This window comes from Anser cygnoides, chromosome 3, assembly GCF_040182565.1.
Source record: "Anser cygnoides isolate HZ-2024a breed goose chromosome 3, Taihu_goose_T2T_genome, whole genome shotgun sequence".
Lineage (NCBI taxonomy): Eukaryota > Metazoa > Chordata > Aves > Anseriformes > Anatidae > Anser > Anser cygnoides.
Genome location: NC_089875.1, coordinates 4,195,529 through 4,218,902, shown reverse-complemented (window position 1 = coordinate 4,218,902; position 23,374 = coordinate 4,195,529). Strand labels below are relative to the sequence as shown.

The 23,374-nt window shown below is 39.8% G+C and overlaps 1 protein-coding gene across 17 annotated transcripts in view; it reads left to right on the top strand.

The window, feature by feature from the left end:
* SPTLC3 (serine palmitoyltransferase long chain base subunit 3) overlaps nt 1-23,374 on the top strand; it is a 169,409-nt gene that overhangs the window by 120,654 nt on the left and 25,381 nt on the right. For all 17 annotated transcript variants that reach the window (XM_066993428.1, XM_066993418.1, XM_066993429.1 and 14 more), the window contains 3 exons: nt 7,978-8,102; nt 10,278-10,371; nt 20,984-21,089. In XM_066993428.1, coding sequence (XP_066849529.1) covers nt 7,978-8,102; nt 10,278-10,371; nt 20,984-21,089 — 325 coding nt within the window. The remainder of the gene's footprint in view (nt 1-7,977; nt 8,103-10,277; nt 10,372-20,983; nt 21,090-23,374) is intronic.

The window sequence follows — 23,374 nt, the reverse complement described above, 5'->3', positions numbered from 1 at the left end:
CAGACATTCCTGGTTAAGTACAAAAGCATAGGAACCTGATAAAAACAGATCTGACCTTCTAAATTTGCTCTCCATGAGAAGATTCTAGGCTTTTTGCACCATTTTTAATCCTGTGTTCTTTTTTAATTATAATAATAATAAATCACTTTCTTAACATAACAGTGTAATTTAAGACACATTCCTGAGGCTTTTGTGGGACTTGCAATCTGAAAGAAAAATATTTTTTTTTTTTTTTTTAGCCCAAGCAAACTGTCGTCCCTTAGGAACAAGATCTTAGGCTTATAAGTAGTAGTTCTGTGAAAGCATTAGCTGCTTGTTTGGTCAGAAAACAAACAAAATACTAGAAATAATTAAGAAGTGAACAGAAAGTTAACCATAGAATCTCCATATGCTACTATATAAAAGCATAGTTTGCTGTCATCTTAAGTACTTTGCGCAATTTTGGTCAAAAAGATTCAGCAGAACTGGAACGTGCCAGAAAAGGGCAAAAAGTATCATCAAAGGTCTCAAACAGCTTCTGGGTAAAGAACTACTGAGCTAACTGTCTTCAGCTGTCAGAAATGCCAGGCATTAGGCTTGGAAAGAGCCCGGGGGGGAATTACAGAAGTCTTCAAACTGATGTGTGACATGGAAGAGTGGACAGACTTGGCTGTCGATTCTCTTGCACTACAAGACTTACAGGACTTTGTATGAAGTTGGTAGGAGATTTCTATCTAAATACAGGAGGCAGCTCTTCAACCAGGAGTCTTGCAGACCTGAGGAACTCATTGCAAATAAGGTTTTAGATGCCAAAACTAAACACTTCGTTGAATTCCAGGAGACGCAGGCTATGTACAGAGCAGCACCATTGATAGCTACAAAAAATACCAGAACTCTTATCTGATTAAGGATATCCTTTTGCTGAGATTAGTTAGAAGCTGGGATGCTATTTTTATGTATATATGTGTGTATGTATATGCTTTTCCTGCTTTCGTTCTTCACCAGACATTGATACAAGATGACTGTCAGATGAAAAGTAATGGGCTAAGGGGACCTTTCATGTGGCACAGTGCATCTAATACTAGTTGCTTAGCACTATTTTATGTAATTAGTTTAGTATTATTGCTAATGTGCGTATGACTATTGTTGTACAATCATTAACACTGGACCTGTGGACTAGCAAATCATGATACAAATTTGACTTGAATCAGGAATGTGCACATATTCAGATTTCTATAAAGTTAGACATTATGATAAGGGTAGGGTATAAGGAACCAAGGAAACTGTGTTCATAAGGTTAGTAACCCGTCTGTCTTCAGCTTTTCTGAGGACACAAAGGTTAAAAAGAGATTAAGGGAGGAGACTTGAGAAACCAACAAGAAAGTGGGGCACATATACTTGGAGCATGTCTTCTTAGAGCAGTAGCTTGAGTGAATGTGTGAAAGTGGCTATCTGCGGATGGCAAAAGATTCTAGCATCATGGTCTGCTTAGAGGTGAAAGACTTTTTTGTTCTGCATGGCATATGTGATGGAATTAGTCCCTGAAGGATTTTGAGGGTGAAAATCTAAGTATAAGTGGAATTCTTTAGGAATGTTCAGAGGAGGTGGAGATGTAGAATGAGGACCTTCTTGGTCAGAGGGACAGGCTGGGAGGAATGATAAAAGCATTTGTGTACAATGGTAAGAGCGTTCTGAGGGCATCTGGGAATGGCAAGGTTAAACTTACTGAAGCCAGAGGAAAAGATGTTGCATTAACTGTCTGAGGTGTCAAGGGAGGATACAAGAGAGACCTGCACCCACCATACCTGACAAAACTGACCATGGGCGTAATTTAAATTAAAATAGCTTTTTGCCAGCAGCAGTCTCTTACAGGTGCAGAAAAAGTCCATTTTTCATTTGACTAGCTTTTTTAGCATTTGACTAGGGAATCAATTTGGACAGGAAAAAGTAGGAAGTTCTGTTTTCCACTGTTACAGGAGTAAAAATTGGATCTGAGGCAATAATTTTTGAATGCTGAAGGATTTAAGTAACTAAAAACCACCTACTCAAGTAACTGGAGTACTCAGAACATTTAATTTCATGGAAATAATTTCAAGCAAACTAACAAAAAACTGTTTTATTTGTTTTAATCTTCTCAGAAGTGTTATTTTTAGCATAATAAAAACACTAACAAATAGGTATCCAAATAAGTTAGAAATAGCATGTATTCCCTCTATATGGTGAAAAGAATGACAGCTTGAATGTAAAGTCTTTTCCTTCCTTGCAAATCAATGCATTTTAATGGCTAGAGTGGGAGTTGGCCACTGCTGGAGACAGGCTCACAAGCCTTTTGTCTGAGCACATCCTGTCATTCTTATGTTTATGGTCAGACTTTTTGATGGAATGTAACTTCAAATTAAGGGGAAATTATACAAATGTCTGCAAAATGATTATTTAAAGCTGTTTCTCGCTTGCTGATTGCAGATGAGAATAAAATCGGTAATTTAAAACTTTTTTTTTTTTTTAATAAAGCAGATTATTGTGCCTTAACCACTCCCAGGCTTATTGCCAGGGCTGTGACAGGGCTGTCACGTGGGCAGCTAGTAGTTCTAGTGCTCTATTTATCTAACTCACCATGATTCCTTATGGAGATGATATACATGAGTAACAGGAGCAAATGTATCATTAGTGCTATTTAAGCAGCCAAGCAGGATTACTGCCTTTTTGAAATCCTTCTCCTGTGATTAAGTCTTGGACCAAAAGACAAGACGGAGCCTGCACAGAACATTTGCAGGATGATTCATTCTGGAGGGCATGGTTAGGAGCTTACCTTTAAATGCCGACCTTGCACTTGGTTGTATGGCTTTTTGTTTGTTTGACGATTTTTGATATTTGATTATCCAATTTCTAAAAAGCAGATCAGAAAGCCTGTGCCAACATTTAAATTACAAAGGTAGCTTCATCCCCTTCACGTCCTTCCGTTAGGTTTTAAGGCCTAATAGGAATTTCTAGTAGCAAATTCAAGAAGGTATAAATAGTTGTTTTTTCTTTTATACCATTTCATAGCTTTAATAAAAGCAAGGGCCCGTTTTAAACTCAGTACTGAACACACAGAGAAATAAATGGTTCATTTTTCAGTTAGGAGGAAATGATAAGGAACTAAAGTTCCTATAGTTCAGAGTTTCCAGCTAGAAACTTAAGGAAAAAATGCGGTCATATTAAATGAGAATTAGTGTGTATGTATATTTCATAATCTCAGCTTTCTGGTAGGACAGAGTATAGATTAGGAAACAGTTAACAAGGAATTTTCCTTCTTTGTCATCTGCTACCATCATTTTCCTTGTTTTGCCTAGCCTCCCATAAATAACTGATGCAACTTACAATCAAAGGGCCAGGTTTGCTTCTGGTATTTCACCACTGCACAAGAATGCTTTGTAAAGCATGATTAAGCTCCAAACAGTCTGATTTCCAGCAGGTAGAACTGAAGGCATCAGGAGTAAATAAGGGTTGTGTGGTCTGTTTTAAACCTAAAAGATCTCCAATATATAGTGTTATCTATGTATGTACAGATATTTATACAATTAAGGTGCTGCTGTCCATTCTCTGGCACTAGACAGGTCGGACTTCAGCTGCGTTTTTATAAAGGTAGACAAAATCCAAGAAAATGAGAAGATCCAAACTAAACTAGAAGTTTTGTTAAAATCAATCTCTTTTCTGAGAATAAGTAAGTAACACGGGTAAATTATTGGATCTGTGACACCTGTGTTATCTTTTTGGTATGGAAGCCCCATGAGCAAAATTAAGAATATGTGAACACTTTCCTTTATTTCAAATGCTTCCTCAAACCCCACTTCTTTAGGGGCTCTTTCATACACACGCAGTCGTAAATGAGGCATTTGCATAACACTGCTATGTGCTCCTCTGCCTCTCATCACTGCGTATCATCCAACAAGTTTAGGCTTTGCTCCTCTAGTGGGCTCTGTGTGACAGTGATGCCATCTGGATCATCCAGTTTTGTAGAGTTATGTGAAAAAGTAATACACTTACTACATCTTCTTTCTTCATCTTCCAGTAATAACTTATTTAATCTTCCTTTGTAAAAATGTATATGTTTCAGTAATTATTTTTTTTTTTATCTCTGACAAATACCTTACCAGAATGAGTTTGTGACCTGAAGTTTCTAGTGTGGCAGGGACGTTTCGGTGTCTTATTTTGTTCCCCATGCAGCTAAAGGTACCTCTGACAAACCATCATTTTCATAGAGTAATGGTTCTTATTCTCATTGACAAGTCATATCAGGATTCCCAGTTGCTGTTCATATGTGGAATTGACTTTTATGGGAATCTGTTCTTTTTCTTTCAGTGGCTTCCTGTTTTTATCAGTGTACTCAGCTAGCTTTTGTTTATCTTGAAGCAAAAAGACATTTTCCTTTATTCCTTGGGTTTCAGAAATCAAAATGAGAAATTGTATTAAAAGATACTGCTGCCAATATTCGCAGTTTAACCAGTACATGTCATTGGTGTGTAAGAACCTGAAAAACTTTATTGGGCAGAGTGAACAGTGGTATTACCCACCACATTCAAGCTGAAGGAAGTGTCAAAGCTCAATAATAAAATATGTGGACTGGGGGAAGTGAATTTTCAAGCTTTTTGTATCCAGTAGACTGACCGTGACATTCAGTCCAAGAGCGTGGGTAAGACTATGAAAACCTGCCCCAGCAGAGTATGGTTTGTGTTCCCTGTCCCCAAAATGCAGTGGCAAGTTAAGGGAAGGAACTAGGTCACCAGCATTTGAAAAGGAGGGGATTTACTTTGAAAAGGGTGGGAATCTGCAGAGGCAGCTAATATTGTGAAAGTTCCCACTTTTGTTAAGATCTTTGATTTTACTTTCCATAACATCTATATAATCTTGAAACAAAACACCTGCTGTCCTCTGTTGCATATAATTGTTCATGAGGGAGGAATAACTTTCAAAAGAAACTAATTTGTCTCTTAAAGGTGCAGGTAGGTTTCTCTTTTTATTTTTTACCCTAAATCTTTCACAGTAGGATGATGTATATTTAGTTATATCCCATTTCTCGGGTCAAACCAAGCTGTAGTCAATGTAAAAATAAAAAATCAGAGCAAGTAGAGTATGGGGAAAAATTTCTAATGTCTGTATTTATGTATAGGACAAGTATAGAAGGTATCCATTTACACAGTGTACCTGTGTATTAATAACGATATACCTAGTATACCAATTTGCATTCACTAGGTCATGATGCTGGTCTGAATCCAGCACAATAGAAAACGTTTTCATGGTTCTGATACCTGAGTTGGTACTGATAAGGTTGTGTTTAATGAAGACCACTGTAATTACTGTCTTTCTTATGTAGCTTGAGACATAGCAGCTTGTGTCTGTGGGAAGTTCCTTCAAATCAGATTCGCATCAGTCTGGTAGTGCTGCTTGTGCTTTTTGGGGTTGTTTCTGTGACCAACTGGGAGTGCTAGTGGACAAGTCCTGTTCCAATAAAGCACATCTATTCTCTCATTTTTCCCCCAGTGGAAATGGTTGTGATATAATTGTTGCAGTTTACATGGTGCCCAAGGAGTGACCTGTGATGGAGAAATCTTCTGATGTGATTAAATAATTGCATAACTCATTAAATAAATACCCCTTTTACTCTAAAACTGGGAAAATGCACTCTGGTATGCTTTTTCAGATCTGTTCTTCCCAATGTATATGGCTATCACTAACCTGCCTCTGTCAGTATGGGTATTTATCATATTGCTCCTCCAACACCTCACCTTACCCACCTACCACCTACAGTATTCCCATTCTGATTAAAGTAATTCAAACCTAGGGCTGATTTTGCAAATCCTTGTCATTCAGGTTTTGGTGTTGCTAAACCAACCTCTATTGATTCCAATTTGTAGTCCAGGATTTGTAGACAATAGTGATATATGGTATCATCTGTGTTCAATGTGTTAAGGTTAGTAGATAATAAGTAGGAATAGGTCACTTTCAGAATGTCTGATTCTTCCGCATCACGCAATCATTAAAAATGGGTCAAAAGTGTGCTGTTCCTTTCTGGTTCATCTAATAGATGTTTGACTAGAATAATTTGTAGTGAGTCAGGCACTCCTCATTTGTAAAAACAGAAAACATGTTGCAACCCCAAAAAGCAATTTAACTCCACCCCAGTAGTTTCAGATTTACCCCTGGTAGAGTCAGGGACAGTTTTCTCATGCTTTAAAATGACTGCCTTGCAAAGCATGCACTGCTTGTTTCTCATGCTTTCACAAACCTACTTCTGATTCAGTATGTCAACACAGTGTGGTTGGCTCCAAAACTTTCTTTTCAAACCTCATCTTCCCTTCGTCTGTCCATAGCCATCCAGTGACAAAATAGCATCTGCAAGGAGCACTAGTGCAGTTGGAGGGAAAAAATAAAACACAGAGCTAACTAGAAATATACCCTGAGACCTACTGGGCTTACAAGTCAAGGCATAGAGCCTCCCACACACGTGGTTGTGACCTGTCCAGCAGACAGCTCAATTCTGAAACTGTTTTTGTGTTTTGTGGAGCTCAGCTACTAAGCACTGGCTGTTTGCAGGGCTGGCACATATCCATGCACATCCTGGGATCTACAAATACAAAAAGTAGCCATCCTTGAGGAGCTTCATGCACAGTCGAGCTTCATGCACAGTCAGCTCACGTTTACTGGAGGTTCTAGATATTTAATGAGGAAAAACTAACAAAACCACTACTTTTCAGCTGCAACGGCTGAGTTAGTACTGCTGCTGCCATTTTGGTTTTGTTGTTTTTACTGAGCTTCCCTCCATGAGATAAAGGTAAGATCATCTTCCTAACTTGACATTCTTGTCAAGGCACTCAGACAAGCTTCTGCTTTCCTCCATTCTTCTGCCCTTTGGCCATCACAGTAAACACAGATTTCTTATTCTCATTAATTGTAATTCATTTTACCTATATTATTGTGACATTGATTTGTGCATCTCAAGTGAGGTGAGATGTTCACTTCCTCAATATTTTCTTCTGTTCCCTGTTTATTCATAGGAGAAATGCTGTCAGAATCCACAGGCCACTCTTTTCTTTCCCGTGTATCACCCTGTAAGAATTCCTCTTGCCTTGCTACCTGCAATGCACAGCCAGCCAAAGACTAGAGAGTTGGCAAGCTGAGATGATTCATTACTGTTCAAAGTTAGTTGTTATCTTAATCTCTTTAACGCTGCTCCCCTGTTTGTTCCCCTTTGTATTTTGTTGTCCTCCTTTGTGAGCTGGTGGGGAAAGATACTGCTTTTGTTGGACAGCTGGAGCACATTTTTGATTCAGAGCCTCCAGGCAGTAATATTAGATAAGTAACACGCAATAAAGAAGGCTCTCCAGTTGTTGCCTTGGCATTTGTTTGACTGATGAGAGGGAAGAAAGAAGAACGGCTATCACTTATGAAGAGTGGCATGGCTTCTACCTTTCAGAGTACAAAAAGATGGAGAAAGCTTTCATTTGTCTATCCATATAACATCATCATTAAAAATTTTGTATACATACAGGCACACAAGAAAAAAATGGAAGAATTTAGTTGTAATTTTCTGCTTTCTCATCCAAAAAGCACTCAAGCATGTTCAAGTTGTTTGTCCTACGCTTCCTGTAAAAAGGAGGAGGGCTTTTTCCTCACTGAGGGAGGAGTAGGGAGAGGAAGCAGAAAATGACTCTTCAGGATAAACTACATCAAAAGTTGTTGCTGTGGGAAATGGAAGCTTTTTTTTCCCCCAAAGCAACTGCTTTCCTACCTTAACAGCAACAATATTTTTAGCACTAGTAATAGCTTGTTTGCATCCTTGCTTTTTCTTGTTTTATTCCACATGCACCAGATATAAATGGAAAAACTTAATTAGAACTAAAAAAAAAAAAAAAAAAGGTTAATGACAGTCTTCTCGACTGTTCTTTTGTATGTTTTATGTCCTTAGAATTAAAAACTTTCAGTCTAATGAGATTTAAGCTTCTTTGTATATTTCTGCAGGTACCTTAGACAAGCATGTAGAACTAGAGAAACTCGTGGCCAAGTTCCTTGGTGTAGATGATGCTATGGTGTTTGGCATGGGATTTGCAACAAATTCAATGAATATTCCAGCCCTTGTTGGGAAGGTGAGTACTTCCTGAAGGAACACATGGAACTGTTGTTTATTGTTTTAACAGCAGTATTCTGGGCAAGCGTTAAGCGGAAAGGCTTGACTGAGGGAAAAAAAGCATGATATTGGGAACCCCTGGGTCATAATACTGATGACTTTGTGGCTTGAAATGTGCTCCTTTGTCATATTTTCTAGCTCTGGGTGTTCCTATCACACACATCTAGCATCTGGTTAGAGACCCACTTTGTTATCCAGATTCTCTTAACCAAGTTACCTCTTCCTAAAAAGTGAGCACGTTGCCTCCCATGTCTCAGGTGTTATTGGATGAACTATTTGGGACTGTTTTTTTTTTTTTTTTTACTTGCACATAAATTGAGCAGGAATAATTGTCCAGATGCCTATGGTGAAAGATGGTGATTAGGATAATTTTTTACAAACCTTTCAGAAAAGACATAGAACAGTGTTCAGCATTCCTGATTAATGGATCTCTGGCCAGCCCCTGCAAAGAAAGCTGGCTGTGAATGCAAGTCAAAAGTTGAGGCAACGTGGCAAAAGTTGGGTTCTTATTTGATGTTGAAGGAACCTCATCTTTAATTTGGAGTACCTAACACAAAGGCATGAAAATTTATCATCCCATCCCTCACAACTCCTGACATAACAAGCTGATATACTGTGCCATTAGCTGGGAAAGTTGGTATCACCTCTTCAGGTCAGACAAATGTGAAACAGTATTTCCTTCTTGGTGGAGATGGAATGAACTCACTGTGTAGTGTATGATCAAGATTTCTTCTAAAGCACCAGACAAGAGGTGAAGTCACTTTTTCACTCGTTATTGAAGAAGAATCCAGCTTTCACAATAGACTTCTAAAACACATATATACAAAGATGGGGCGGGGGGGATGTTTCTGCTGCCCAGGACTTGAACTTCAGTCTGCAATGTTGCTGGAAGAGTTGTCCAGTAATTTCATAGGAAACAGATAAGGACTAATAGAGGTAAACTTATGATATTGTAGACATACATAACAGCATAAAATAACTTTCCATCACTTAGCTCTGAAATGATTTTCCCTCACTTAGCTGGCCTCATGTGGAGACTCAGGACTTTTTTGGAGGTGGGATATTTAGATACAAGTGGCATAAAGATATTGCTATATGTATTATGTAGAATATAAATATAGTATATATTAATATTATATATCATTATGAAGTGTTATGTGTTGCAAGTATTATGTAATTACCATGTGTATGGGAGATTTATTCTTAAATTTCCCCTATAATTAGCCTAGCAGCTAGTATTTTCTTGTCAAGATGCACATACCTAACTCTTACTGCTGATGCTGTATACTAGTATTTAGGCAGATCTGTGTACATATCTCTCATCCAAGGCATAATCTGTGTTTCCAAAACAAGTATTTGCCTAATGTTGTATTGTCTTTTGACTGGGTAATGAAACAAAACAATACAAGATGTACAATAGAAAGGAGAACTAAATTAGGGTTCCAGCTTGAATTTCAGCTGTGAATGCTGACTCTTGTTGATATAACATACAAAGTTACTTCTCCTGCATTTCTTATATTCCAAAAAGAAAACAAGTTTTCATCTGAGTTAATTAATGAAAAATATACTACAGGTGAACTGTATATTCATTTACTAGAGGGAGAGATTCTGCCTGGTGCCTAGGCTCCACTTGTGTCTTAATGGAAGTGGAATTTATGCAGCAGCAATCCAACCTGATCTTATTTCTGTAGCTCAAAGTGTTGATGTCAGTCCAGCCTCAGCATTGCTCCTCCTTACATTAGTGTCATGCAGCAACTTGGGGTGCTTGGCTGTATTTTTCTTGAAACACATCATAGACTTTAGACAGATGATAGAGGAACCTACATCACTTGATTTTCCTATAAAGCAGTTGATCTCTGTTAGGGTTATTCACCACTTTCTAGTTACAGGAAATATTTGGCCCCTTTGCACCTCCTGGGAATTCCTGAGAATCCAGTTTTTTTTTTTCTTTCTGCCTGCCTTTGCAGTGGGTCTTTGCTCACTCATAAAAGTGGCAGAAATTCCAATTCACATATAATACTTACAGTTTAATTGGTGCAGTGCTATATTATAGAGATAAATGTATGCTGAAATACACACACTTGTCAACAGCCTCCCAGTTCATGCAGATGCTGATTGTACTCCTTCTCCACAGGGCTGCCTCATTTTAAGTGATGAGTTGAACCACACTTCCCTTGTTCTTGGTGCGAGGCTTTCAGGTGCTACTATTAGAATCTTCAAGCATAATAGTGAGTATTGAAGTTGGAAATGTTTAGAGACAGAGATGTTCATACCTCAAAGGCAAGAGTGCTTTCTTTCAATGCATGCTCTGCTTTCTGTTCCCAGATAATGCTTTTATCCAGGCACAAGAATTAACTGTTCAAGATTAAATGATTTTCGATGGGGGAGAAAATAACAGTGTAAGATAATAATTGCCATTGTGCATGATCTGGGACATCAGGTTGGATCTTAATTTTTGAAATCTGGAGTCTTAACCTCCTTGTTGTCTTTTTGACATGCTGAGTGACTGTGTGTTGGCATAAAGGTTGTATTGTTATTGTCACTACAGCAAAATAGTGTGAACAAACTTACAGAAACGTACTCTGTGTTTCCTGCCTCTGTTTCTAGCAGGTTCAGTGCAACCAGAGTTACATTAATGTAACATTCCTTTGAAACAGCTACCCTGAATTTCTGGGGGGGGGGGGGGGATTATACCAAAGATGTAGATGGTTACATTAAGAGCATCATCCAAATATTCTTTGAAGTATAATTTTAGTATAGAAATCACACTAACGCAACGCATTAACTTTGCAATCACATAATTATCTTCTAAAATACTCATGCTTTTTAACTTTTATTTAGTTAATGCTGCTGTGGTCACAGTCAGAGACACTGTGACTGGCTTTGATGACAAGAGCTTGTTCTTTTCCCTTAATCCCCATTGCAATTCCCCTTTACATCCCTACTGCTGCCACCAGGCAGTGATTGCAACAGAGGTTGAGAAGCTAGAGGAGTGGTGAGGAATGAGAAAAGAGGTCTGATCACCTTTATTAATAACTAATACGGTCGCTTCTCTTTACTGTGTTGTGTTCAGCCCTGAGGTGAGCAAAAATGAATTATACATATACTGTAAAAGGCCTAAGGATCACTTGGAATGAAAAGCACACTGTAATTATAGTACAAGGTGTTGTTATAATTAATATCTATTCATAATTTGGGTAAGAAGCAATTCCTGAAGATCATATAAGAATTAATGATTGTGTGTATCAGAATGTTTTTACAAAAGTAATTATTCGTGTATTAGCCTATGGCAAGCCCCAACTTGTTCCATTTCCACAAATTTAGATATGCTAGGCATGGTGCTCTACCGGTCTTCTCTCAACTCTTCCTTAGTTTGTTTGGTACCTTATCCCATTCAAACTTAGGTTTGCATTACACTTTGTGGGATGATCTATCACTACCCAAATCCAAATATTCTCAGCTTCTCCACCCATCTAGTGCCGCATGCAGCACAGCTGGCTTGTGCTGCTTCCCACAGCATTTCAAAGAACATTCCAGTTTAAGGAGTGTATTTCTCTCAGCTGCTAGGCAAGCAGTGAAGACATCACTTTGGGCTGTCATTCTCACTTTAAGGAATTCAGTCTTTATCCATCCCTCAATATTTCATTCCTCTCCCAAGAAGCCGTTACCAACCAGCCTTTACTTGAGCTAATGCCAAATGAAAGTTGATGTTCTTTTGTGAATAATGTGTGACCCTAGAAATAATAGTTACTGGTCCAAAAAGCATCAAACCAGCACTGGAAAATTTAGACAGTCCCTTTGAGGGTCTCAGCAAACATCAGTGGAAGCCCAGTCAATGTTGCTTAGGAAAAGCTCATTGTTTTCTAGGTTAGAGATCTGATCTGCCAAAGTCAGTCTTGTATGCTATTTCTGAGTTAACAGCTTAACTTATTTTTCAAAATGAAACTGTGAAAATTTTGCAAATACTCTTTGAAATTTGAGTGACATCTTTTTTCATCACAATTTTGTAGCCCTGGAGTCTTATCCTAAGTGGCACTTAGAGAGCACTTTGTGTGAAGAAGCTTCACACATTCTGGCTTTTTCTGTCAGCCCACTGTGAACCTCTCCATGTTTCCATGGTTAGAAAGTTTCTTACTTTCATTTATTTATTTATTTAATCATACCCATGAGTTATGCATCAAGAAATCATCCTTGTCCAAAACCAAGAAAACTACTTGGGAGCACCTAATGAAAGTGATCGAAGGTAATTTTAAAAGGATTTAAAATGTACTTCTTTAAATAGTAGCTAGTAAACTTACAAAAGTTACTGCTACAGAAGATTGTGGAAATGGACAGGAGCTTCAAAAGGGATTAGAAAAAATCACAACCAGAGATCCATATGTGGATATTAAAAAAAAAAAAATCATCAGGGATGTGTCTTTTAACATCCCTAAAATGTCAGTTGAGATTAATGGAGGAGAATGAGGGGAAATGACCATACAAAGCGCCCAGGCTAAATAGATCTCTGATTGCCACCATCAGAGAACAAATACTGGGCCAGATGGACCTTGGTGTGTGGGATCCCCCTGGCACTTTGTGGAAGAGAAGCAGAACATCCTTCAGATATCCTTGACCACATCTGTAAGAACAAGTCAAGTCATACTATCCATTTCAGGTACAATTGTCACCTGCTATCATCAGCAAAGAAAAAAACATTGTTTTGTATCTTTTAAAATTATATGCAGAAATACATTTATGAGCCTTTTGCTTTGGGGAAAATAGGATGTGTGTTGGGGGAAGAGAGCAGTGGAAATGATAATCTGGCAGGACTGGCTTTGTGTAGGGTGTGCAGTTTCACACAAAATGAAGCAGACAGTATTGTTCTCTATGGATGTGTCAGAGTAGTATAATAAAAGTCAGTAGAGCAAATGAATGTAAGGGGATACGTAGCCTAAACTACCTTCTTATGTTGGGAGGGTTCTTTTCAGTTGAATAGGTACTTGTTTGTTTTGTTACATCAGAGTTGTGTTGCTTGTGCTCCCAGATGATTATTCTCACTCATGGATATACAGGATATATACTGGTGTGCAAACACATGCCCAAAATGTCCAACTATGTTAGTACTGTCATTGTCATGCTTACAAACAGGAATTAAGCCATTATCTGTGTCATACTGCTTGATGAGAAAATAAGGTTCCTTATGCTGAATTGGCCCTGTGGATGAATAGAAAACTTTGTACCTTGAGTTATCACCTGAAGAACTTTGATAAGCATTAATTTCAGCATCAGGTAGTCATGCATTTTGTCTTTTTAAAATCCTCCTCTGCATTCTCATAGAAAAGGTCAATACCCTCCACCTCCTCCTTTCCATGGAGAGGGGTTTGATGTGTGCCTTTTCATATAAAGAAATCAATGATCCTTTAAAGAGCTTGGCTCCTGGCATTAACTGCAGGATGTTACTGTGTCAAAGGCTTGGCTAGGGCCCTTTGTTGAGTGGTTGGAACAATTTTCCAGCAAGGCGCAGAAGAAAAGAGTAAATCTGAATCCTATCCCAAAGAGGATTAGGGCTTAATGTGCTTTTCTTTCTGGCTTGTAAGTACAGAGCCAAGTTGTCCGCTGGCATGAGTTGGCTCATCTGCTTTGGAGCTGTGCCGAGTCCCACTCGCATGCCACTTGACCCAGTATTGCCCTGCGCTACAGACAACAGACGGGATGCCAGGCAGTACCACCGCTGGTGCCTGAGACACGCTTTCTGTGCAAGAGATTAAGCAAACAAAAAAAAAGTTTAAATCAGGCAGCAGGTTTTGAAGTTACCTTTCTACTATTAGAATGCAGCTTGAGTAAGCAGGCTCTTTCCACGCTCCTTGTTGCTTATATCAGCCTCTTTTGAAATGCTATGTAATACCTTTGATAAGGCTGCCTCGAACATATTTACTTTGGCTCTGACTTCCTTAGTTGCATATGTATAGAAGAGACACTGGGAGAAAGGTGAGGTGTGAACGTTTGATGCAGTTATTATAAATGGTTATCAAAACGAGGAGGAATAATTATGTAACAATTTAGCAAAGCAAAGGTATATTTTCTGAACCAGCTGCTTCCTGAATATTGTGCAAAAACATGAACAGGTGTGTGCTGGTAGCCTCCCTTTCTAACAACCCTAACACTGTAAATCTCTCCCCTCCTTTTTTTCCCCTTATAATAGTAAAATTATTTTCAAAGAAATCATAGGAAATCATGTTTTATTACAAAAAATATTTCACAGAAAATAGAGTAAAAACTGCTATTTTAAATCTACTATTGCTACACATTCATCTTTCAAAGGCTGTTATGTAGGTGAGAAGGCTTTCAAACCTTAAGGTGAATAATAGAGCAAAAACGAGATGTGAATCTGTAAATCTATTTTTATTTGGACGTAGGAATGTGCCCTGCATCCTGACTGCAGGTGAACAATCCCTTCCTTGTAAACAGACAGGAATTTACAGGCTTGGATTGAGAGAACTGCACAGGCACATGCCTACAGGTCATCCAGGAGAGAGAAATTTAGGAGAATACCCCAGTCCTATAACTGAGAAGTACTGAACATCCCCTTCCTATGGGCTCTCACTAGCAGTATTTCTAGTCTTCGCCCTGCCAGGGTCACAGCAGTGTGCCACAAGGTATTTGGCCTTTAAAGGATTTCTGCTCCAGGGATCTGTGACGTTTTGTGGATGTTAGCAGCAAAGCTCTGCTCCCTGAAGCCCCTGTTCTGAGGAGTGGGCGTAGCAGTTCTTTTTTAATTACTATTATTTATTCAATTGGATCACAACTGAGATCCTTGGGTTACATGTCCGTGCAGTTGGGCCTGATTTGCACCAGGATCTTTCCCTGTAGGTGGGGACAGCACGGTAGCACAACACTCAGGAAGAGTCCCACAGCCGTGTGAGGCCAGTTGGTGACTCACAGCTTTCCTGTTTCCTGAAGGTAGTCATAGCAAAGACTGAAACCTCCCCTCCACCATCTCCATGGCATTTGGGCAGTAACAAGGCCTTTCTAAAATTTCTGCTCTACATCAGCCAGCCTTTTTCCAGTCTCACTGAGTATCACTTAGGTTGTGCTGCCAGTGGAATGAGCTGAGGTACAGAGGCAATCTTGGGGTCACCTGCCACATCACTAGGATGTTTGTTGCTTAAAAATAAACACTCTTTTCTCCATTTTCTTTTCCTTTCTATTTATTCCCAACATTCTTCTGTAGAAATAATACTTTTAGAACATTTTTTTTAACCCAGTAGCAGGAGCTTTAAATCTGACTAGGTTTAAGATGGAATTGATTGGGTTAATAGATAGGAGTTATAGGTTGCATTTCCAGACAGATTGACTAAGAAGGTTAGTATCAGGCCTTGTTTCCTGGGCAGTGATTTGTTTAGAAAGCTAGAAAAGAGCTGCATTTCCATCCTTGAAGTGAAACTGTGCAATGAGCACGGCCCAATGGCCAGTGTGCAGTGGGAGGAGGGCAGGAGACAAAGACATCTCCCCACCTCTGCGGCTGTAGTGGCCTGGCTTTGGTTAGGTGTGTGCCAGCAGGATGTTATCCCTACCACACCTGTGCTCTGGAGAGCCTCTCCCACCCTCCCCAAGTGACCCATGTGGATGTCCCTTCAACTATGTGGGGTTACACTCGTGGGTGCTTTTGTTTTCTAGTCCTGGGAAAGATTGACTTACCGCCTGTTGTTTTTGTATTTCTAAGACAATCTTTTATTTATATCATAAGTTTTAAAGCACTTTTTCAGAACCTGTGACCTTTTTCTTGGATAAATATTTGCCAAAATCTCTTAACCTTTCCAATAAAACTTGAAAACCAAAACCAAGCAGCTAACCATTAATCAGTTTGCGATTTTTATCAAGGGTTTTCTGTCGCAGCAATTCTGGGCCATATACTAGCGTCAGGTGAGAGCGTATCTTTGTTCATTCAGTGAACAGATGAGGGTGTTCCTGACTAACTACATCCAGGTGAATTCTGTTCATATTAGCTTGTATGAGGACATGCTGTACGAGACTTAGGATTTGTTTGTTCTTTCTTGTTCTACTGCATTTTTGCCTTATAGCATCAAGCAGCTAAATTGCAGTCACATTTTCAGGGTTAGATTTGCAATTGCTTGAGCAACCTGTGAGAATGTCGTGACTACTCGCAGAAATCAGGCCACAGGGGAAAAGAAAATTCCAGTTCTCTTCATTGCAAAGGCACTTCAATGTGCAATCAGAGTAAGTGATACTATGAGGAAGGAAGGCAATTGCGAGGCACAGCCGAGCACCCTGGGTAGATGAAAATCTAACCTCAAATCTGGTGCTTGAATCCACATCTGAAAAGTGAGGATCACGGTGGTACATTCCTACCTCCTCCTCATGGACATTGCAGGAGTGTTGTGAAAACAGTGAGGGTTTTTGGGGGTTCTCACGGCTCAGGTGTTTGATGACAGGTATGTGTCATGCAGGCATGAGCTGTTCAGGTTTCCATACAAAATCGTTCCTGCTTGGACTACAAGTGAATTTGTTATTCCAGATCTGGCATTTCTTGGTCCACTCAGTCAAACTAAAGCTTTGGAGTTTGGATGTGTGTGCCACAAGGATGCCTTAGAGAAAGCACAGCTGTCTGGAGTTGTAGTTAACACTGAAAGGGTAGCAGAAGGCCCTAATGTTCCAGTGCAAATATATTCTCTAGCTAAAAATTTAAAAAAAAAGAGGGGGGGAGAATACAGTTACATGCCTTTAAGCAAGTAAACAAATAAAGTGGAGGGGAAACAACAGGGAGAAATTAATAAGTAAAAATTAGTCAAAAATCTGTATTAGTAAAAAAAAAAAAAATTTGCAGTGGCTTCATATGAGACAGGTCCTTTTGTGTTTTTTTTTTTTTCTTTGGAGGTGTAATTGGTCCTTGAATTTCAGAAGGGAGGGCTCTGTTCTAGCTATTACAGAGCAGGATGAAAGGCACATTAACCACTAAGGTTTTGTCCTGTTTGAAGCCTCTGGCCACTATCAGAGACAAGATTATTGCGCTAGATAGATCGACCGCAGCCTAATCCAGTTTGACATGTATTTCCCTGTGACACATACAGACGCTGCCACAGAGAGAAGACTGGTATATCCTGCTCCTAGTGTGCTGTGTCTGCTTTTGCCCTCTCTGGCTTGAAAAAGCCATTTCTGACTTGCCACGTGTGAGCAGGATTTTTTCCTGAGCAAGTGCTATTTGCTTACACCCAGCTGTGTATTTCTTGGGGTTAAGGAGGGGAGTCTAAGACTGTTGCTGTGGCTGCGGTATCTACCACCTCCCTATACCACCCACAACCATTCCAAACAAAAATAATCCAAGCCGTGATTTCAGGCAAATGACTCCAAGGACACTCTTTCTGTTCAGAGCTGTGCCAGCAGTCAGAGACTTTTCAAAGTCTAGTTTTCACTAGAATGAAAATTGAAAACTTCACTTTTACAGTCCCACAGGTGACGTTTAGATCACTGAAAACCTTGCAGTGGTTTCTCTTTGCTCTAGGGATTTGGAAGGAGGGGCAGCATCAGAGCTAGGCACTCGGGTCACCAATGAGAGGACAGTGACCAGGAAAGGTATCAGTGGGGGGAGAGCAAGAGAGGAGAGGCAGAAGCTGCAGCAGTGGGGAGCTGGTTGCGTGGGAGACTGGGAAGGGGCAGGTAGCCACAGTGTCTGCATGAACAACTTGCACAAGAGTGCAAAATGTGAGAAACTGACAATGAGAGTGGCAAGTGCAATAGGAAGGAAAGGAGAATGCGATAAGGGTAGTGGGAGCCTTTTTATTCTAATTAAAAAGGATTCGGCTGACATCACGCAGGAGGTTTTCAGCCCACGCAGAGGAATGGTGATGATGTCCCCAGCACTGTAATGTGGGGCTGAGGGGTGGAGACACCGTGTCTACCTGTGAGGAGGAGGCACATCGTGCCTGGGAGAAGGCAGGGGCCCTTGCAGGAGCCTGGAGTCCCACCTGCACTGGAGGCAGCATGACACACAGCCCGCCCAGGTCCAGGCTCGCCTTGACCCACTGGCAGTGTGTGGTGTTATTTCTGCTGAAGTAACTCTGAAGGATCCCAAACAAGGGTTGTGCAAGTCTCTATTAAATTCTAAAAACTGCGGTGATCCACAGTCCCTGCTTAGGAAACCTTATCCTCTAAATCCAAACAATATTTCAAAGGGATAAGGTGGAAACTGAGGCAAGGATAAGTTTGGTTGTGCTTTGAGTAATTAACCAAGTGAAATTCCTACCACCACCTCCTGGGCCTGGTGAACGGTCATTAGCCTCTACCACTGAAAAGTCTGGGCTAGTGATGGTCAAATGAGGAAGGACAGTTATTTTCCCCATAACTGGTTATTCAAGATGGACTTGTGCAACATCTCCCTCCCCCAGTCTAACCATATTTAATGGCCAAATAATTTGGTAGAAGAAAGTCATCTGGGGTTGCACTATTTCCTGAAACTGAATACATCCCACTGTTTGGAAAGTCCATGCGCACAGAAAGCATATTTACTTTTTCTGAATAACAGAAGCTGTCTTCTGGAGGGCAGATTAAAGACAATCGATTTTCTTCTCCTTTCAATTCCCCCTTTTCAAATGAAATACTACAAGTACAGAGTAAAAGGTTCAGAAAAATTCATTTGCACCTAAGCAAATTATGTGTTGGCTGTTACAGGCTTAAGAAAGTCACCCATATGTGTTTTTCAGAACGAGACATTAAAAGCAGAGTGAGATAGTCCTGATCCTGCAAGCAGGCATGTCCTTAACTTCAGCAGAACTGTCGTGGGTAAAGTCAGGCAAGCTCCTGCCTTGGAGAGGTTCTTCTACATCTGCAGTCCTGCATTCTACACTCATTGGGACAGAGGATTTATTCACATCCATGTACTTTTTCAAATAGCTTTTTTTTAAAAAAAAAAAAAAAAGTGATATATGTTTCATAACTCTCTACCCTCTCCTCTTTCTTTTGGTGGACTTACGTGAAAACAACTGAATTTTCAAGCTGTGATTTCAGCTTAGAGGTTTGGTAAGCTGACTTTTCCAAAATCTGGACTGACAAGTAGACAGAATACTGAATTGAAGCACCCTGCATGATTCAGAGGGGAGTTTCAAAAGTCCCAAAGGAATTTAGATGACAAAGACAATTACATTCAGGGGAGAAAAGGAGGTGCCTAAATTTGAGTTCAAGACTGAATATCTTACCTCGTTTTTGTAAACCATGAACTTTGTCATTCTACGGAGTCCTTTAATTCTCAGAACCGAAAAGGATTTCTGAATATTATCTACCCAGAAGAGAAGGTGAGCAGCTCTCTTTCACGAAACATGCTCAGTGGGGTTATAAATTCCCTTTTTAAAGCACCAAAGAACTTTTATTTCCTTTATTGCCATCTAGTGGAAACTGTGCTGTCTGCATTGCGTTATCCATAAAAGCATTTCCATCTGGGAACCCATCCAGTTGTGCAGGTGATTGCACAGTTGAAATAAGGGCTTATCATTTATGTGCTGTGCTGTGTAAGTTATAGCAAAGTCTTGCTAGGTCAAGAGATTACACTGTAAGGTGCAGAGTGGCACAGATTGTTCTGAGAAATGCACCTTTCACTGAGACCAGGACCTCAGCAAACATCAAGGTACCAAAGTGTAAGGGTTCAGGTCATATCCTGGCCATCTCTCAGCTCACAGGTTATTCGTGATGGACAGGTACTGTGCAAACCACCTGGTTCCAGTCAGGTGGAAACCAGGCTGTAGGTCAACTTTAATATAACTAAGGTTTATTTGCTTCAGCTGGAAGAATTATATTTTAAAGATTAGTTTTTTGCGATTTTAGGTAACAGTAACTAGGTTAAAGATGTGTTGCTGAAAAGGTGGGGTTATATCAGGAAAAAATGCCGTTCATTTTCCCAACCAAAACTTTGAGCTGATCTCCAGCATTCCATGGGGTAGTGTGAGCCTCTGTAAGATGTTCTTTGAAAATGTTTTGAAATGTCAGTTCAGATTCCTGAAAAGTACCGTTGTAATTCATTCTGAAGAGAGTTCATCCACGTGCAGACACCAGAACACTGATTTCAGCTCTGCACTGAGTCACATTTTGATCTGACTCTTGTTCCTGTGATTTTTTTCTTCTATGTTTTTGAAAACTCCAGTGGCTTTCTTTTCAGCATTTTATTAGATTATCTGCACTTAGACCTTGAGAAAGCAGGTAAATTTCTAACATTGCTCCAGGCCTCCTTATATCAAGGTCTTGCCAGTTCCAAGTATTTTGGCATCTAATTAGCATATCCATGCTGCGTACTTGTACCCACTTGTCTCTCCCTTTCTCATCAACAGTCTTTTGCTGGCTTTTCTTCCTGAGAAGGACATGATTTTTCTTGCTGCTATCCTGATGTGCTTCATGCAGCCTGATTCAAGCTTTTGCTGAAGCAGTGCATGTGATTCATGAGCCTTTGGTGATGCTGGAAAGCAACTGAATATTCCCTATTCCTATTCAAAAGCCTTGCGATATGATGAGTATCAGCAACCCCTACAGAGAATTGCTGCAATTAGTCTCAGTACTTAAGCAAAGTGGTTAAATTTTGTCTTTAAATAAAAATGTGTGCCAAGAATTTTTAGAAATTTCCCAGAAGGGGTGCATAACTGAAAGCATTTTCTAACTCTACTTATCACAAGATTGCATTCAGGCAAATAAAATCAATTATTGGTTCTTGCCTGCCAGCAAAGGAATTTTATCTTCAGAATACCTTTTTTAATGTGATCTTTTTCTGTAGGAAAAAGTAGTAACCGGTAGAAAAACAAAAATTTAATTTGAAAAATCTTTGTTAATATTTTCCTTTTTCCTTTTACTTATTTTTAAATAAAGATATGCAGAGTCTCGAGAAGCTACTAAGAGATGCAATAATATATGGCCAGCCTCGAAGCCGCAGAGCATGGAGAAAAATTATCATCCTTGTGGAAGGCATTTACAGGTATGTGTGTTTAGGAACACCAGTACTCTATCATTTCTGAGGACAGAATGATATATTGATCATCAACTTAGGTATCTGAAAGAAATCTGAAATGAATGGAGTTTACAAGAACATCCTCAGTGATCTTATAAAGCTGGTACTTTTCATTGAGTTAGTACCCTGTGGCATTACTCACTTCAGTTAGGTCCTGCGTGTTGTTCTGAATGTTGATTTAGTAAAATCACTGTGGAGCAGGATATGTACTGTGAGAGCAAGATAGATCATCAGCTGGTGTATGTTGTCACAGATGTGATAAAATTCATGGAGCTGTAGTGGGTGAGGAGTTTTGCAAAGCTGAGTTTTCCAGAGTTATGTGTTATGCACTAGCAGATTAAAAGACAACTGTGTCATTCCTAGTTAAGTTTTTTCTGCGTGCCCAGTTCTTACCCAGCTGTTGGAAATTAAAACCTCAAACTAAACACAGGCCAAGTGATACCAGCACCTTTCCAGTTATCAGTGCTGGATATAATGGACTCAAACCTTAACAGGAAAAACAATAACAAGACTGACTTTCAAAGAATTACATAGTGGTATTTCATTTCAACCTCAGTCCCTGAAGGAATTTGAATGAAAGGAGGTGTCTCTGAGAATCATCAGGTAACATCATTATCAGTGTAATTAACGAGCTTCCTAGTCAGATTGTTCCAGTTCACTAGTGGTGCATCTTACACCCAGCCAGAGGGAGAAACCATCGCCAGAGTTGGACAGCAGAGCAGAGGCGCCAGCCAGGCTCACCACCTTGGGCTTCGTCCTGGCAACTGCTCAAGTCAGAAGTAGGTTGCTGGGGAGGTGGCCATGGGGCCAATGGACAGCACGGAGGGGGAGCCACTGGAGTCTTCAGAGGTTGGGCAAGGAGCTGGCCAGCAGGAGCACAGGGAGAGCTAGAGATTTTGAAGGGGAGGGAAGGGCTGAAGAAGCAGGGATCTAGGCAAGGCTACAGTGCAGGTGATGAGAGAGGGTGAGTAGGAGAAGGATAGGTTTAGGAGTAGCAACTCTAGCACTAGAGAGAAGGGAGGCAGGACCAATCGTTCACAGGACGTGACATGGTTTATGAAAAGAACCTTAAACTTTATATGCAGAGATTATTTCATGTGTTACTGAAATATAGTCGCTGCAGATGGACAGTCACACCATTTTATTGAGAAGTGGTAGTGCAGTTTAGCAGATCAGTCTTTTTCAGAAGATCTCTTATACAATTTCATGTCATCACAACTTCATAGTAATCAGCACTTTCTTTTTACCTAACATTTTCCATCTGCAAAGAGAACAAATCAGTCCTTATCTAAACACCTGTCACTCAGAGCTGAAACAGGTCAGCTGATCCAAAGCAGGCTGAACGTCCCCTTTCAACCAGAATAAACAGAGCAAAACTGCAAATAAACATAGCTTGGCACTACTAAAAGAAAGCTCAGATTTAAGGACTTTGATCATACAGAAATTAAGTGGACCACCAACATTTTACTGACAAATACTCCCATCAGTTACATGGCCTGCAGAAAATGCTCCAGCTGCTGAGCTTTTTTCACTTTTAAATCCTTTGCTCTGGATATTGACCACTAGGGAGAGAGACAGTAGATTGGTGACCACAGAGGCATAGATCCATTTAAGCAGTGGGACAAACCCACTGTCAGATAGTTGCAATACTCGCAGCTGTATTTCCAGATGTATATTTGGTATAGGGCATTGTATTGCTTTAGTTTTTGCTATTGATTTTCAAAGAAGATTTCATTCTCAAAAGTTTGCAGATCCATCTGTTAGGATGTGAAATACAAACATGTTAAACCTTAGATAACCACACCAAAAAGGAACTTTTTAGAGAGGAATTGGTGGTGGTACATAACAGTTCATAAGTCACCACTTTTCAATGGGATTTGACAATCAAATTATATTTTATTTCTTTAGAGTCTCAGCCCTAGTATGTTGCTTCCTTCTGATTGCTAGAGAAATATCAGGCACACAGAATCAGATATTATGCTTCTTTGTTTCTACTTCATTTATATCACACTCACCTCTAAAGAGCTGAACAGTTTTAAGACCACTCATGTCCTGAATGTCAATATTTGTGAAAGGCATAAAGTAAATAAATAAATAAACCCACAAAGTTCAGCTCTCTAATGTCACTGGAACAAGCTCCAGCAGTAGCTAGGTTGGTTGGTTAGCTGTTTTCTTAGTCTAAGCAGATCAGAAATTGAAGATTGTGGTTTGGTTGCAAAGCAAATCTGCTCTGACTTGAGGGAGAATGCCTC